Source organism: Staurois parvus, unplaced genomic scaffold (assembly GCF_062004578.1).
Source record: "Staurois parvus isolate SC_StPar_1 unplaced genomic scaffold, SC_StPar_1.0 ptg001150l, whole genome shotgun sequence".
NCBI classification, from domain to species: Eukaryota; Metazoa; Chordata; class Amphibia; order Anura; family Ranidae; genus Staurois; species Staurois parvus.
Window position 1 is genome coordinate 1,412,267 of NW_028318946.1, and position 18,806 is coordinate 1,431,072.

The following is an 18,806-nucleotide window of genomic DNA, read 5'->3' on the forward strand; positions in this document are numbered from 1 at the left end:
ACTTGTGCTCTTGGCGCCAAAACAAGCCAACCACAAAGCCCCCCCTACCGTAAGCAAAAGTGCACATTTTGGTCAACTAGTTCTCAAGAGGTGTGAAGAGACTATCTATGTTGAGACACATTAGAAGTTAAGCAGTGGTTTGAGAAGTTATGTAATGTCTTCAACATTACAGAACAAGTCCGGCTAAATACGACCGCCTACTACTAGATCTAACAGGAAGCAGATGTAACTTCTTCTTTTCCCGCATTTGCGTTTAGTTCGGAAGAGTTGTCTCGCTCTCAAAATTCTCTCCAAACATGTTAGATGATGAAAAATGAAATACCTTCTAATATATCCCCTGATGATTCTTCTCCTCCAAAAATGTAAGTTACGTCTTGCTTCATATCATTTTATTGGTGCGTGTTCCAAAAAAAAAAAAGGGTGGCACCTCTGAACAAGGGCATACGTTTTGCTTTGAAGAAAACGGCCATCTGTGGAATATTGCAAAAAAAAAAAAAGACACGTTGTTCTAAAGCAGGCAATAGAGTTGCCGAATTATCGGCCGATAAAAAAATCGGCCGATATTCGGATCGTTAGTGGGGAAATCTGTCGGCTGTTTTTTGTCATTTTAAGACATTTAGAAAACCGGCAATGCTGGAAAATCGTCGGACGATTTGGTCATTTGACCGATTTTCGCAGTAATTATGGTCAAATCGGCCGTTCTTTTTGCCGATTTTCAAATAAATTGAATATAAAGAAAAAGAAGAAATAGATTTTGCAGGAGAAGAAATAGATTTTGCAGGAGAAAAAATAGATTTTGCAGGAGAAGAAATAGATTTTGCAGAAGAAGAAATAGATTTTGCAGGAGAAGAAATAGATTTTGCAGGAGAAAAAATAGATTTTGCAGAAGAAATAAATTTTGCAGAAGCAGAAGAAGAAGAGGAAGAAGAGGAAGAAGACGAAGAAGAAAAAGTTGCAACATTGTATCTATTTGTATCCATTTCGGATACAGATGTTTCTATTCCAGTACCAATAGATACAATGTTGTTTCTTCTTCTTATGTATAATCTATTTCTTCTGTCAAATATAATAACGGGCTCTATGCAGGGACACCGCTATTATATTAATTGACGGCCATAGACGGGACGAAAACCAGCCGACTTTTTCTAAATCGGTACTAACGTCGGCCGACTGAACGACCGATTTACGATTTTCTAAAAAAAAAGACCGGTTTTCTCCAAGTCTATGGCCTGCATTAGTTTGGTCTTTTATATCTTTTTATTTGATTTTTTTAAATTAGATTTCTTTAAATTATTTTTTTAATTAAAAACACTGTAAAAAAAAAAGTTTGTAAAAAAAAAAAACGTAGTTAAAAAAATTAGTGCGTATTCAATATATCCTATAGTCATTTCTGGCTGAACTTACATCTACCTAGACTCTGTCAGCTTGATGGGCGACCATGAGAAGTCCCAGTCATAGTAACAGAGCTGCTCTTAATGCACTGAATCTAGAAAATTCTAGATTTTGATAAAATGTGAATAAAAAAACTAAATTGTAGGTAACTTCATCTGTCAGGAGCCGTTTTATAAAATTTAACTACATTTAAGTAGCTAATGCAAAAATAAAATTTTTTTTATTATTATTATTATTTTGGGGTTTTTTTGTTTTTTTTTTCTTTAGTTTTTTTTTTGTCTTTTTGATTTTTTTTTTTTTAGAATAAAACGTTATTTAACCATGACTAACCCCTTGTTACTACTAATTAGAAATAATTAATGCTTTTCTTTCCCTGCTTTTTTAAACCAATTTTATTGATTCTTTCCAATTAGCTTTATGATTTTTTTTGTTTTTTTATATATTTTTTTTACATTAACATTAAAAAGCACTTTACTTTATATACTAAAATATTCATATTATTACAATGCCTTGAAAAAGTATTCATACCCTTTGAAATTTTCCACATTATGTCATGTGACAACCAAAGCCGTCACTGTATTTATTGGGATTGGATGTGATAGACCGACACAAAGTGGCACATCATTGTGAAGTGGAAGGAAAATGAGAAATGCTTTTCAAAATTTGTGACCAATAAATCTGTGAAAAGTGTGGCGGCATTTGTATTCAGCCCCCCAAAGTCTTTGTAGGACCCCCTTTCTCTGCAATTTCAGCTGCAAGTCTTTTTGGGGATGTCTCTTTGCACATCTAGAGAGGGACATTTCTGCCCATTCTTCTTTGCAGAATCGCTCAAGCTCTGTCAGATTGGATGGAGAGCGTCTGTGAACAGCAATTTAAGTCTTGCCACAGATTCTCCATTGGATTTAGCTCTGGACTGTGACTGGACCATTCTAACACATGCAGACGCTTTGATCCAGGGGCGGACTGACAACTCATGGGGCCCCCTGGCAATAGGGGATCATGGGGCCCCTGTGTCCTTGCCCAAACTCAAAAAAGCCTATGAAAAAGGTACCAGGGGCATCTCATGGGGTCCCCTACTGACCCTGGGCCCTCGGGCAGTGCCCGAGTTTCCAAATGATCAGTCCGCCCCTGCGATCTGAACCCTTCCATTGTAGCTCTGGCTGGATGTTTCAGGTCGTTGTCCTGCTGGAAGGGGAACCTCCACCCTGGTCTGAAGTCTTTTGCAGACTGTAACAGGTTTTCTTCTAAGATTGCCCTGTATTTGACCCCGCATTCACTATATCCGCTCTCCCCGGACCCTGCATTCACTATATCTGGTCTCCCCGGACCCCGCATTCACTATATCTGCTCTCCCCGGACCCTGCATTCACTATATCCGCTCTCCCAGGACCCTGCATTCACTATATCTGGTCTCCCCGGACCCCGCATTCACTATATCTGCTCTCCCCGGACCCTGCATTCACTATATCTGCTCTCCCAGGACCCTGCATTCACTATATCTGCTCTCCCCGGACCCTGCATTCAATATATCCGCTCTCCCCGGACCCTGCATTCACTATATCTGCTCTCCCCGGACCCTGCATTCACTATATCCGCTCTCCCCGGACCCTGCATTCACTATATCTGCTCTCCCTGGACCTAGTATTCACTATATCCGGTCTCTCCGGACCCTGCATTTACTATATCCGCTCTCCCCGGACCCTGCATTCACTATATCCGCTCTCCCCGGACCCTGTATTTACTATATCCGCTCTCCCCAGACCCTGTGTTCACTATATCCGCTCTCCCCAGACCCTGCATTCACTATATCCGCTCTCCCTGGACCCTGCATTCACTATATCTGGTCTCCCCGGACCCTGCATTCACTATATCGCTCTCCCCGGACCCTGCATTCACTATATCTGGTCTCCCCGGACCCTGCATTTACTATATCCGCTCTCCCCGGACCCTGCATTCACTATATCCGCTCTCCCCGTACCCTGCATTCACTATATCCGCTCTCCCCAGACCCTGCATTCACTATATCCGCTCTCCCCGGACCCCGCATTCACTATATCCGGTCTCCCCGGACCCTGCATTCACTATATCCGCTCTCCCCGGACCCCGCATTAACTATATCCGCTCTCCCCGGACCCTGCATTCACTATATCCGCTCTCCCTGCATTCACTACATCCCCTTTCCCAGGACCCTGCATTCACTATATCCGCTCTCCTCGGACCCCGAATTCACTATATCCGCTCTCCCCAGACCCCGCATTCACTATATCCACTCTCCCCGGACCCTGCATTCACTATATCCGCTCTCCCCGGACCCTGCATTCACTATATCCGCTCTCCCCAGACCCCGCATTCACTATATCCACTCTCCCCGGACCCCGCATTCACTATATCCGTTCTCCTCGGATCCTGCATTCACTATATCCGCTCTCCCCGGACCCTGCATTCACTATATCCGCTCTCCCCGGATCCTGCATTCACTATATCCGCTCTCCCCGGACCCTGAATTCACTATATCCGCTCTGCCCGGACCCCGCATTCACTATATCTGGTCTCCCACAGTACAAAGAACATGCAAATGCAATTTTTATTATGTTAGAAAATATAAACTACTAAATCCCTTTTCTCATCAGCAGTATATAGCAGTCTTGTGACTTCTATCAGTGTCCAGCTCAGCACTGGTTAAAGCTTGTAGGAGGAGTTTTCCTTCTGCTGTAGGAGGATGCAGAACCCCTGAGCTTTGTCTGGACAGTGCTGATCGGCCCTGTGCTGATCACATGCACCCTCCTAAAAAAAAAAAAAAAACCCTCTCTAGCAATAAACACCAAACTGAGCATGTGCAGAGTGTCTCCACATGATATTTCTTATCAGGAGATAAGAGGGGGACACTGGAAGAAGGGGAGGATCAGAAAAGTCAGGATCAAACAGCCTTTTTACACAACGCAGAGGATTAACCCCTTAGGTTCCACAGTGAGTATAACAAGCATGCTTTACTGCATCTACAGACTGATTGTACTGTTGGGGGTTCAGTAACACTTCACATTACACACAGGTGGACTCTGTTCACTAATTAGGTGATTTCTGAAGGCAGTTGGTTCCACTAGATTTTAGTTAGGGGTATCAGAGTAAAGGGGGCTGAATACAAATGCACGTCACACTTTTCACATATTTATTTGTAAAAAAAATGCTGAAAACCATTTCTCATTTTGTTTCCACCTCACAATTATGTGCTACGTTGTGTTGGTCTATCACAGGGGTCTCCAAACTTTCTAAACAAAGGGCCAATTTACAGTTGTTCAGACTTTTGGGGGGCCGGACTGTGACCAGGGGGTGTAGAAATTTGTACTGGCATTAGTGGGAGTAAATGGTGTTCCATTTTTAGTATCAGTGGGAGGAATAGTGCCCCATCATTGGTGTCAGTGGGAGGAATAGTGCCCCATCATTGGTGTCAGTGGGAGGAATAGTGCCCCATCATTGGTGTCAGTGGGAGGAATAGTGCCCCATCATTGGTGTCAGTGGGAGGAATAGTGCCCCATCATTGGTATCAGTGGGAGGAATAGTGCCCCATCATTGGTGTCAGTGGAAGGAATAGTGCCCCATCATTGGTATCAGTGGGAGGAATAGTGCCCCATCCTTGGTGTCAGTGGGAGGAATAGTGCCCCATCATTGGTATCAGTGGGAGGAATAGTACCCCATCATTGGTATCAGTGGGAGGAATAGTGCCCCATCACTGGTATCAGTGGGAGGAATAGTGCCCCATCATTGGTGTCAGTGAGAGGAATAGTGCCCCATCATTGGTGTCAGTGGGAGGAATAGTGCCCCATCATTGGTGTCAGTGGGAGGAATAGTGCCCCATCATTAGTATCAGTGGGAGGAATAGTGCCCCATCATTGGTATCAGTGGGAGGAATAGTGCCCCATCATTGGTATCAGTGGGAGGAATAGTGCCCCATCATTGGTGTCAGTGGAAGGAATAGTGCCCCATCTTTGGTATCAGTGGGAGGAATAGTGCCCCATCATTGGTATCAGTGGGAGGAATAGTGCCCCATCATTGGTGTCAGTGGGAGGACTAGTGCCCCATCATTGGTATCAGTGGGATGAATAGTGCCCCATCATTGTTATCAGTGGGAGGAATAGTGCCCCATCATTAGTATCAGTGGGAGGAATATTGCCCCATCTTTGGTATCAGTGGGAGGAATAGTGCCCCATCATTGGTGTCAGTGGGAGGACTAGTGCCCCATCATTGGTATCAGTGGGATGAATAGTGCCCCATCATTGGTATCAGTGGGAGGAATAGTGCCCCATCATTGGTATCAGTGGGAGGAATAGCGCCCCATCATTGGTGTCAGTGAGAGGAATAGTGTCCCATCATTGGTATCAGTGGGAGGAATAGCGCCCCATCATTGGTGTCAGTGGGAGGAATAATGCCCCATCATTGGTGTCAGTGGGAGGAATAGTGCCCCATCTTTGGTTTCAGTGGGAGGAATAGTGCCCCATCATTGGTGTCAGTGGGAGGAATAGTGCCCCATCATTGGTATCAGTGGGAGGAATAGTGCTCCATCATTGGTGTCAGTGGGTGGAATAGTGCCCCATCATTGGTGTCAGTGGGAGGAATAGTGCCCCATCATTGGTGTCAGTGGGAGGAATAGTGCCCCATCATTGGTATCAGTGGGAGGAATAGTGCCCCATCATTGGTATCAGTGGGAGGAATAGTGCCCCATCATTAGTGTCAGTGGGAGGAATAGTGCTCCATCATTGCAGTCAGTGGGAGGAATAGTGCTCCATCATTGGTATCAGTGGGAGGAATAGTGCTCCATCATTGCAGTCAGTGGGAGGAATAGTGCTCCATCATTGGTGTCAGTGGGAGGAATAGTGCTCCATCATTGCAGTCAGTGGGAGGAATAGTGCTCCATCATTGGTGTCAGTGGGAGGAATAGTGCCCCATCATTGGTGTCAGTGGGAGGAATAGTGTCCCAATATTGGTGTCAGTGGGAGGAATAGTGCCCCATTATTGGGGTCAGTGAAGGAATAATGCCCCATTATTGGTGTCACTGAAGGAATAGTGCCCCGTCATTGGGGTCTGTGAAGGAATAGTTCCCCATCATTGGGGTCAGTGAAGGAATAGTGCCCCATCATTGGTGTCAGTGGGAGGAATAGAGTACCATCACTGGTGTCATTGGGAGGACTAGTGCCCCATCATTGGTATCAGTGGGAGGAATAGTGCCCCATCATTGGTATCAGTGGGAGGAATAGTGTCCCATCATTGGTATCAGTGGGAGGAATAGCGCCCCATCATTGGTGTCAGTGGGAGGAATAGTGCCCCATCATTGGTGTCAGTGGGAGGAATAGTGGCCCATCTTTGGTTTCAGTGGGAGGAATAGTGCCCCATCATTGGTATCAGTGGGAGGAATAGTGTCCCATCATTGGTGTCAGTGGGAGGACTAGTGCCCCATCATTGGTATCAGTGGGAGGAATAGTGCCTCATCATTGGTGTCAGTGGGAGGAATAGTGCCCAGTCATTGGTGTCAGTGGGAGGAATAGTGCCCAGTCATTGGTATCAGTGGGAGGAATAGTGCCCCATCATTGGTATCAGTGGGAGGAATAGTGCCTCATCATTGGTATCAGTGGGAGGAATAGTGCCCCATCATTGGTGTCAGTGGGAGGAATAGTGCCCCATCATTGGTATCAGTGGGAGGAATAGTGCTCCATCATTGGTGTCAGTGGGAGGAATAGTGCCCCATCATTGGTGTCAGTGGGAGGAATAGTGTCCCAATATTGGTGTCAGTGGGAGGAATAGTGCCCCATTATTGGGGTCAGTGAAGGAATAATGCCCCGTCATTGGTGTCAGTGGGAGGAATAGTGCTCCATCATTGGGGTCTGTGAAGGAATAGTTCCCCATCATTGAGGTCAGTGAAGGAATAGTGCCCCATCATTGGGGTCAGTGAAGGAATAGTGCCCCATCATTGGTGTCAGTGGGAGGAATAGTGCCCCATCATTGGTATCAGTGGGAGGAATAGTGTCCCATCATTGGTGTCATTGGGAGGACTAGTGCCCCATCATTGGTATCAGTGGGAGGAATAGTGCCCCATCATTGGTATCAGTGGGAGGAATAGTGCCCCATCATTGGTATCAGTGGGAGGAATAGTGTCCCATCATTGGTATCAGTGGGAGGAATAGCGCCCCATTATTGGTGTCAGTGGGAGGAATAGTGCCCCATCATTGGTGTCAGTGGGAGGAATAGTGCCCCATCTTTGGTTTCAGTGGGAGGAATAGTGCCTCATCATTGGTATCAGTGGGAGGAATAGTGCCCCATCATTGGTATCAGTGGGAGGAATAGTGCCCAGTCATTGGTATCAGTGGGAGGAATAGTGCCCCATCATTGGTGTCAGTGGGAGGAATAGTGCCTCATCATAGGTATCAGTGGGAGGAATAGTGCCCCATCATTGGTATCAGTGGGAGGAATAGTGTCCCATCATTGGTGTCAGTGGGAGGACTAGTGCCCCATCATTGGTATCAGTGGGAGGAATAGTGCCTCATCATTGGTGTCAGTGGGAGGAATAGTGCCCAGTCATTGGTGTCAGTGGGAGGAATAGTGCCCAGTCATTGGTATCAGTGGGAGGAATAGTGTCCCATCATTGGTATCAGTGGGAGGAATAGTGCCCCATCATTGGTGTCAGTGGGAGGAATAGTGCCCCATCATTGGTATCAGTGGGAGGAATAGTGCCCCATCATTGGTGTCAATGGGAGGAATAGTGCCCCATCATTGGTATCAGTGGGAGGAATAGTGCTCCATCATTGGTGTCAGTGGGAGGAATAGTGCCCCATCATTGGTGTCAGTGGGAGGAATAGTGTCCCAATATTGGTGTCAGTGGGAGGAATAGTGCTCCATTATTGGGGTCAGTGAAGGAATAGTGCTCCATCATTGGGGTCTGTGAAGGATTAGTTCCCCATCATTGAGGTCAGTGAAGGAATAGTGCCCCATCATTGGTGTCAGTGGGAGGAATAGAGTACCATCATTGGTGTCAGTGGGAGGAATAGTGCCCCATCATTGGGGTCAGTGAAGGAATAGTGCCCCATCATTGGTGTCAGTGGGAGGAATAGTGCCCCATCATTGGTATCAGTGGGAGGAATAGTGTCCCATCATTGGTGTCATTGGGAGGACTAGTGCCCCATCATTGGTATCAGTGGGAGGAATAGTGCCCCATCATTGGTATCAGTGGGAGGAATAGTGCCCCATCATTGGTATCAGTGGGAGGAATAGTGCCCCATCATTGGTGTCAGTGGGAGGAATAGTGCTTCATCATAGGTATCAGTGGGAGGAATAGTGCCCAGTCATGGGTGTCAGTGGGAGGAATAGTGCCCCATCATTGGTGTCAGTGGGAGGAATAGTGTCCCAATATTGGTGTCAGTGGGAGGAATAGTGCCCCATTATTGGGGTCAGTGAAGGAATAATGCCCCATTATTGGTGTCACTGAAGGAATAGTGCCCCGTCATTGGGGTCAGTGAAGGAATAGTGCTCCATCATTGGGGTCTGTGAAGGAATAGTTCCCCATCATTGGGGTCAGTGAAGGAATAGTGCCCCATCATTGGTGTCAGTGGGAGGAATAGATTACCATCATTGGTGTCAGTGGGAGGAATAGTGCCCCATCATTGGGGTCAGTGAAGAAATAGTGCCCCATCATTGGTGTCAGTGGGAGGAATATTGCCCCATCTTTGGTATCAGTGGGAGGAATAGTGCCCCATAATTGGTATCAGTGGGAGGAATAGTGTCCCATCATTGGTGTCATTGGGAGGACTAGTGCCCCATCATTGGTGTCAGTGGGAGGAATATTGCCCCATCTTTGGTATCAGTGGGAGGAATATTGCCCCATCATTGGTATCAGTGGGAGGAATAGTGCCCCATCATTGGTGTCAGTGGGAGGAATAGTGCCCAGTTATTGGTATCAGTGGGAGGAATAGTGCCCCATCATTGGTATCAGTGGGAGGAATAGTGCCTCATCATTGGTATCAGTGGGAGGAATAGTGCCCCATCATTGGTGTCAGTGGGAGGAATAGTGCCCCATCATTGGTATCAGTGGGAGGAATAGTGCTCCATCATTGGTGTCAGTGGGAGGAATAGTGCCCCATCATTGGTGTCAGTGGGAGGAATAGTGTCCCAATATTGGTGTCAGTGGGAGGAATAGTGCCCCATTATTGGGGTCAGTGAAGGAATAATGCCCCATTATTGGTGTCACTGAAGGAATAGTGCCCCGTCATTGGGGTCAGTGAAGGAATAGTGCTCCATCATTGAGGTCAGTGAAGGAATAGTGCCCCATCATTGGTGTCAGTGGGAGGAATAGAGTACCATCATTGGTGTCAGTGGGAGGAATAGTGCCCCATCATTGGGGTCAGTGAAGGAATAGTGCCCCATCATTGGTGTCAGTGGGAGGAATAGTGCCCCATCATTGGTATCAGTGGGAGGAATAGTGTCCCATCATTGGTGTCAGAGGGAGGAATAGTGCCCCATCATTGGTATCAGTGGGAGGAATAGTGTCCCATCATTGGTATCAGTGGGAGGAATAGCGCCCCATTATTGGTGTCAGTGGGAGGAATAGTGCCCCATCATTGGTATCAGTGGGAGGAATAGTGTCCCATCATTGGTGTCAGTGGGAGGAATAGTGCCCCATCATTGGTATCAGTGGGAGGAATAGTGTCCCATCATTGGTATCAGTGGGAGGAATAGCGCCCCATTATTGGTGTCAGTGGGAGGAATAGTGCCCCATCATTGGTATCAGTGGAAGGAATAGTGCCCCATCATTGGTGTCAGTGGGAGGAATAGTGCCCCATCATTGGTATCAGTGGGAGGAATAGTGTCCCATCATTGGTGTCAGAGGGAGGAATAGTGCCCCATCATTGGTATCAGTGGGAGGAATAGTGTCCCATCATTGGTATCAGTGGGAGGAATAGCGCCCCATTATTGGTGTCAGTGGGAGGAATAGTGCCCCATCATTGGTGTCAGTGGGAGGAATAGTGCCCCATCATTGGTGTCAGTGGGAGGAATAGTGCCTCATCATTGGTATCAGTGGGAGGAATAGTGCCCAGTCATTGGTATCAGTGGGAGGAATAGTGCCCCATCATTGGTGTCAGTGGGAGGAATAGTGCCTCATCATAGGTATCAGTGGGAGGAATAGTGCCCCATCATTGGTATCAGTGGGAGGAATAGTGCCTCATCATAGGTATCAGTGGGAGGAATAGTGCCCCATCATTGGTATCAGTGGGAGGAATAGTGCCCCATCATTGGTATCAGTGGGAGGAATAGTGCCCAGTCATTGGTATCAGTGGGAGGAATAGTGCCCCATCATTGGTGTCAGTGGGAGGAATAGTGCCTCATCATAGGTATCAGTGGGAGGAATAGTGCCCAGTCATTGGTATCAGTGGGAGGAATAGTGCCCCATCATTGGTGTCAGTGGGAGGAATAGTGCCCCATCATTGGTGTCAGTGGGAGGAATAGTGCCCCATCATTGGTGTCAGTGGGAGGAATAGTTCCCCATCATTGGTATCAGTGGGAGGAATAGTGCCCCATCATTGGTATCAGTGGGAGGAATAGTGCCCCATCTTTGGTATCAGTGGGAGGAATAGTGCCCCATCATTGGTGTCAGTGGGAGGAATAGTGCCCCATCATTGGTGTCAGTGGGAGGAATAGTGCCCCATCATTGGTGTCAGTGGGAGGAATAGTACCCCATCATTGGTGTCAGTGGGAGGAATAGTGCCCCATCATTGGTGTCAGTGGGAGGACTAGTGCCCCATCATTGGTATCAGTGGGATGAATAGTGCCCCATCATTGGTATCAGTGGGAGGAATAGTGCCCCATCATTTGTATCAGTGGGAGGAATAGCGCCCAATCATTGGTGTCAGTGGGAGGAATAGTGTCCCATCATTGGTATCAGTGGGAGGAATAGCGCCCCATCATTGGTGTCAGTGGGAGGAATAATGCCCCATCATTGGTGTCAGTGGGAGGAATAGTGCCCCATCTTTGGTTTCAGTGGGAAGAATAGTGCCCCATCATTGGTGTCAGTGGGAGGAATAGTGCCCCATCATTGGTATCAGTGGGAGGAATAGTGCTCCATCATTGGTGTCAGTGGGTGGAATAGTGCCCCATCATTGGTGTCAGTGGGAGGAATAGTGCCCCATCTTTGGTATCAGTGGGAGGAATAGTGCCCCATCATTGGTATCAGTGGGAGGAATAGTGCCCCATCATTGGTATCAGTGGGAGGAATAGTGCCCCATCATTAGTGTCAGTGGGAGGAATAGTGCTCCATCATTGGTGTCAGTGGGAGGAATAGTGCTCCATCATTGGTGGCAGTGGGAGGAATAGTGCCCCATCATTGGTGTCAGTGGGAGGAATAGTGTCCCAATATTGGTGTCAGTGGGAGGAATAGTGCCCCATTATTGGGGTCAGTGAAGGAATAATGCCCCATTATTGGTGTCACTGAAGGAATAGTGCCCCGTCATTGGGGTCAGTGAAGGAATAGTGCTCCATCATTGGGGTCTGTGAAGGAATAGTTCCCCATCATTGGGGTCAGTGAAGGAATAGTGCCCCATCATTGGTGTCAGTGGGAGGAATAGAGTACCATCATTGGTGTCAGTGGGAGGAATAGTGCCCCATCATTGGGGTCAGTGAAGAAATAGTGCCCCATCATTGGTGTCAGTGGGAGGAATATTGCCCCATCTTTGGTATCAGTGGGAGGAATAGTGCCCCATAATTGGTATCAGTGGGAGGAATAGTGTCCCATCATTGGTGTCATTGGGAGGACTAGTGCCCCATCATTGGTGTCAGTGGGAGGAATAGTGCCCCATCTTTGGTATCAGTGGGAGGAATATTGCCCCATCATTGGTATCAGTGGGAGGAATAGTGCCCCATCATTGGTATCAGTGGGAGGAATAGTGCCCCATCATTGGTGTCAGTGGGAGGAATAGTGCCCCATCATTGGTATCAGTGGGAGGAATAGTGCCTCATCATTGGTATCAGTGGGAGGAATAGTGCCCCATCATTGGTGTCAGTGGGAGGAATAGTGCCCCATCATTGGTATCAGTGGGAGGAATAGTGCTCCATCATTGGTGTCAGTGGGAGGAATAGTGCCCCATCATTGGTGTCAGTGGGAGGAATAGTGTCCCAATATTGGTGTCAGTGGGAGGAATAGTGCCCCATTATTGGGGTCAGTGAAGGAATAATGCCCCATTATTGGTGTCACTGAAGGAATAGTGCCCCGTCATTGGGGTCAGTGAAGGAATAGTGCTCCATCATTGAGGTCAGTGAAGGAATAGTGCCCCATCATTGGTGTCAGTGGGAGGAATAGAGTACCATCATTGGTGTCAGTGGGAGGAATAGTGCCCCATCATTGGGGTCAGTGAAGGAATAGTGCCCCATCATTGGTGTCAGTGGGAGGAATAGTGCCCCATCATTGGTATCAGTGGGAGGAATAGTGTCCCATCATTGGTGTCAGAGGGAGGAATAGTGCCCCATCATTGGTATCAGTGGGAGGAATAGTGTCCCATCATTGGTATCAGTGGGAGGAATAGCGCCCCATTATTGGTGTCAGTGGGAGGAATAGTGCCCCATCATTGGTGTCAGTGGGAGGAATAGTGCCTCATCATTGGTATCAGTGGGAGGAATAGTGCCCCATCATTGGTGTCAGTGGGAGGATATTGTGCCCCATCATTGGTGTCAGTGGGAGGAATAGTGCCCCATCATTGGTATCAGTGGGAGGAATAGTGCCTCATCATTGGTATTAGTGGGAGGAATAGTGCCCCATCATTGGTGTCAGTGGGAGGAATAGTGCCCCATCATTGGTATCAGTGGGAGGAATAGTGCCCCATCATTGGTATCAGTGGGAGGAATAGTGCCCCATCTTTGGTATCAGTGGGAGGAATAGTGCCCCATCATTGGTGTCAGTGGGAGGAATAGTGCCCCATCATTGGTGTCAGTGGGAGGAATAGTGCCCCATCATTGGTGTCAGTGGGAGGAATAGTGCCCCATCGTTGGTATCAGTGGGAGGAATAGTGCCCCATCATTGGTGTCAGTGGGAGGAATAGTGCCCCATCGTTGGTGTCAGTGGGAGGAATAGTACCCCATCATTGGTATCAGTGGGAGGAATATTGCCCCATCATTGGTATCAGTGGGAGGAATAGTGCCCCATCATTGGTGTCAGTGGGAGGAATAGTGCCCCATCATTGGTATCAGTGGAAGGAATAGTGCCCCGTCATTGGTGTCAGTGGGAGGAATAGTGCCCCATCATTGGTGTCAGTGGGAGGAATAGTGCCCCGTCATTGGTGTCAGTGGGAGGAATAGTGCCCCATCATTGGTGTCAGTGGGAGGAATAGTACCCCATCATTGGTGTCAGTGGGAGGAATAGTGCCCCATCATTGGTGTCAGTGGGAGGAATAGTGCCCCATCATTGGTGTCAGTGGGAGGAATAGTGCCCCATCATTGGTGTCAGTGGGAGGAATAGTTTCCCATCATTGGTATCAGTGAAGTAATAGTGCCCTATCATTGGTGTCAGTGCAGGACGTATTGCTCTGCTTTTGGTGTCAGTTGGAGGAATAGTGACTCATATCAGTGGTGCCTGAAGGGCCAGATAAAAGTAAGCAAAGGGCCGCATCTGGCCCCCCGGGCCGCAGTTTGAAGACCACTGGTCTATCACATCAAATCCCGATAAAATACATGTACATTTTTGGTGGTAACATGACAAAATGTGGACGATTTCCAACAAGGGGTATGAATACTTATTCAAGGCTCTGTAAATGTTGATGTGCGCAATGATTATAAAGTATTTAAAGGGAAAACACAACAATATTTGTATATTGCGCCTCTAAAGTTACAGAAATGTGTACTGGGGGGCTGGTCAAGGATATTAGAGGGTCATTACATTGTCTCTCGACTGGCTGGTGCGCAAACTTGCATGCTTGGCTGCAGGGCCACGGATTAGGGGGTACCACCAGTCCTCATGTACGGGGCCCAAATAGGGGGGCCACCTCCTCCCTTTAAACCCGAACACATATTAACCCCTCGCCTACTGCGCACTTCTACCCCCTTCCTGCCCAGGCCAATGTTCAGCTTTCAGCGCTGTTGCACTTTGAATGACAATTGTGCGGTCATGCAACACTGTACCCATATGACATTTTTATCATTTTTTTCACACGAATAGAGCTTTCTTTTGGTGGTATGTAATCTCCGCTGGGGGGTTTATTTTTTGCGCTATAAACAAAACAAAATTAAGCAAAAAATTTGAAAAAAAAAAGTTTTTCTTTGTTTCTATTATAAAATGTTGCAAACAGGTAATTTTTCTTCTTCACTGATGTGCATTGATGAGGCTGCACTGATAGGAAGCACTGATGAGCTGGCACTGATGATGCTGCACTGATATGCAACAATGATGGGCACTGATAGGTGGCACTGATGATGTGGCATTGATGGGCACTGTTAGGCGGCACTTATGAGGTGGCACTGATAGGGGGCACTGATGAGCTGGCACTGATGATGCTGCACTGATATGCAACAATGATGGGCACTGATGATGTGGCACTGATGATGCTGCACTGATTTGCAACAATGATGGGCGCTGATAGGTGGCACTGATGATGTGGCATTGATGGGCACTGATAGGCGGCACTTATGAGGTGGCACTGATAGGCAGCACTGATGAGCTGGCACTGATGCTGCTGCACTGATATGCAACAATGATGGGCGCTGATAGGTGGCACTGATTATGTGGCATTGATGGGCACTGTTAGGCGGCACTTATGAGGTGGCACTGATAGGGGGCACTGATAGGCAGCACTGATGAGCTGGCACTGATGATGCTGCACTGATATGCAACAATGATGGACACTGATAGGTGGCACTGATGATGTGGCATTGATGGGCACTGATAGGTGGCACTTATGAGGTGGTACTGATAGGCAACACTGATGAGCTGGCACTGATGATGCTGCACTGATATGCAACAATGATGGGCACTGATAGGTGGCACTGATGATGTGGCATTGATGGGCACTGATAGGCGGCACTTATGAGGTGGCACTGATAGGCAGCACTGATGAGCTGGCACTGATGATGCTGCACTGATATGCAACAATGATGGGCACTGATAGGTGGCACTGATGATGTGGCATTGATGGGCACTGATAGGCGGCACTTATGAGGTGGCATTGATAGGCGGCACTGATAGAAGCACTGATGAGCTGGCACTGATGATGCTGCACTGATATGCAACAATGATGGGCACTGATAGGTGGCACTGATAGGCACTAATAGGCAGCACTGATAGGTGGCACTGATGAGCTGGCACTGATGATTCTGCACTGATATGCAACAATGATGGGCAGCACTGATGGGCACTGACTGACAGCATTGGCTGGTGGCACTGCTGGGCACTGACTGGCGCACTACTGGGCACAGATGGTTGGTACTGCTGGGCAGCACTGATGGGTGGCACTGATGGGCACTGACTGGCGCACTACTAGGCACTGATGGGTGGTACTGCTGGGCAGCACTGATGGGTGGCACTGATGGCCACTGGTGGGTGGCATTACTAGGCACTAATGGGCACAGGTGGGTGGCACTGCTGGGCACTGATCAGCAGTGCCCTGATGATTGGTGCCGATCTGTACTCTGACAATTGCCGGTTATCGGCAGTACTTTCCTCATGCTGTGACACTTGAGGAAAGTGCAGCCAATAACCGGCAACTGCATTTACCCGGCGATCTGCTGTGTCATTGGACACGGCTGATCACATGGTAAAAGGCCACTGTGATTGGCCTTTTACCACATCACATGATCAGCTGTGTCCTTAGGACACAGCGATCACAGAGATTGCCGGGTGCGCGTGCTCCCTGGGGTGCGCTGGAGGGCGCATTCTGGGAGGACGTCATATGACGCCCTCCCAGAACTGGCCGGCCGCAGTGCTGCTATCATTTGGCTATCTGCGGTTGGCAAGTAGTTAATAACACGGGTTCTGAGGCTAATTTAATGCAGATAAGGCATTAATCAGCCCCAGAACCTGTGTCATTAATATGTGTTCAGAGAGCCATACAGTTGCCTGGGCCCCCCTGCTGTCCTGGGCCTAGCAACCCTAGGCCCAGGACAGCAGGGGGGCCCAGGCAACTGGGTGAATTGGATGTGGGCAGGGAGGGTGATCGGTATGGTGGGAGGGGGGTAATTACTGGAACCCTGTATGGCTCTCTCTGCAGCAGCTGAAAGCTGGCTTCTTCTCCTCTCCCTCCTACCGGGTTTCAGCTGCTGCAGAGAGAGCCTTACAGGGGATTGGTTCCAGTTATTACCTGCAGCAGTTGAAAGTTTGCTTCTTCTCCTCTTGCTCCTATCTTTCAGCTGCTGCAGAGAGAGCCTTACAGGGGATTGGTTCCAGTAATTACCTGCAGCAGTTGAAAGTTTGCTTCTTCTCCTCTTGCTCCTATCTTTCAGCTGCTGCAGAGAGAGACTTACAGGGGATCGGTTCCAGTTATTACCTGAAGCAGCTGAAAGTCGGCTTCTTCTCCTCTCCCTCCTACTATCTTTCAGCTGCGGCAGACAGAACCATGCAGGGGATCGGTTCCAGTAATTACCTGCAGCAACTGAAAGCTGGCTTCTTCTCCTCTCCCTCCTACTGTCTTTCAGGTGCTGCAGAGCCTTACAGGGGATCGGTTCCAGTAATTACCTGCAGCAGCTAAAAGCTGGCTTCTTCTCCTCTCCCTCCTACTGTATTTCAGCTGCTGCAAAGAGAGCCATACAGGGGATTGGTTCCAGTAATTACCTGCAGCAGCTGAAAGCTGGCTTCTTCTCCTCTCCCTCCTATTGTCTTTCAGCTGCTGCAGAGCCTTACAGGGGATCGGTTCCAGTAATTACCTGCAGCAACTGAAATCCGGCTTCTTCTCCTCTCCCTCCTACTGTCTTTCAGCTGCTGCAGAGCCTTACAGGGGATCGGTTCCAGTAATTACCTGCAGCAGCTGAAAGCTGGCTTCTTCTCCTCTCCCTCCTACTGTCTTTCAGCTGCTGCAGAGAAAGCCATACAGGGGATCAGTTCCAGAAATTACCTGCAGCAGCTGAAAGCTGGATTCTTCTCTCCGTCCTATTGTCTTTCAGCTGCTGCAGAGAGAGTCATACAGGGGATCAGTTCCAGAAATTGGCCCCCGCCACACCCATCACCCTCCCTGTGCACCATACATTTTCCCCTGCTGCCCAGCCCCCCTACCCGTGTGCCCTCATCCGCACGGTGCTGCCGGCTTCCCTCCTTTATTTTCAGCAGTTGCAAGCACACAGTAAGATCTTTCAGGATGGAGAGTGGGGGAAGAATCTGGCAAATACGTCACATTTACCAGCTCTGTCGTTTCCCAAATGAACACAATGAGCGATCGGTACCAATCACTCACTGTATACATTCATAACTGAAGCCTAGTAAACTATGTTTTTCTTGAAAGGGGGGTGGGGGGGCCCTGCCAGCTTGGCTGTATGGGGCCCCATGGTTTCTAACCATGCTGGGCTGGGCGGGGATGAAGTGTGAACTGACAGTTCATAGGAAAGAGCTAAATGACAGCAACTTCTAACCGCACAGCTGTAGCACAGGATGTGGTCGCAGTGTGGAGGCTCTTAGTTCCGTTTTAAATGGAGTCGATAATTTCAGTTTCCAGTGTAGGACTGGATGTGCCGTATGATCAGATGACGTTTCTGCCAAACAGATATCAGGATGGCGTCTCTCCTATAGACATTAATGCAATAAATTCACATAGATAGGGGACATCATACCTGCTTGATTTTTGTCAATCTTGTGCAATTAATAGGTGGCTAGGATGGTGAGTGGCATCAAAGCCCAGGCAACATTTTAACCCCTCGTCTACCGGGCACTTATACCCCGTTCCTGCCCAGGCTAGTTTTCAGCTTTCATTGCTGTCGCACTTTGAATGACAACTGCGCAGTCATGCAACACTGTACCCATATGAATTTTTATATTTTGTTTGAGACAGATAGAACTTTCTTTTGGTATTTAATCACCTCGGGGTTTTAAATTTTTTGCTAAACCAAAAACAACTGAAAATGTTGAAAAAAAAAGTTTTTTCTTAGTTTTTGTTTTAACATTTTGTAAATAAGTGATTTTTCTCCTTCACTGAGGTGTGCTAATGAGGCTGCACTGATGGGCGCTGATAGGCTGCACTTATGGGCACCGGTAGGCTGCACTGATGGGCATTGATGAGGAGGCACTGGTAGGTGACACTGATGGGCATTGAAAGGCATCACTGATGGGCACTGAAAGGCAGCACTCATATATGGCACTGATAGGCGGCACTGATAGTCAGCACTGATGGGCACTGATAGGCGGAACTGCTGTGTACTGATAGGTGGCACTGACTGGCACTGATAGGCGGAACTGCCTGGCACTGATTGGCAGC

The 18,806-nt window shown here is 48.1% G+C and overlaps 1 protein-coding gene across 5 annotated transcripts in view; it reads left to right on the forward strand.

The window, feature by feature from the left end:
• Positions 1 to 230: 230 nt before the first annotated feature.
• LOC149439178 (SLAM family member 6-like) overlaps positions 231 to 18,806 on the forward strand; it is an 84,229-nt gene continuing 65,653 nt past the window's right edge. For all 5 annotated transcript variants that reach the window (XM_089659364.1, XM_089659368.1, XM_089659366.1 and 2 more), the window contains exon 1: positions 231 to 362. In XM_089659364.1, the coding sequence (XP_089515490.1) occupies positions 314 to 362 (49 nt within the window). In that variant the 5' untranslated portion in view covers positions 231 to 313. The remainder of the gene's footprint in view (positions 363 to 18,806) is intronic.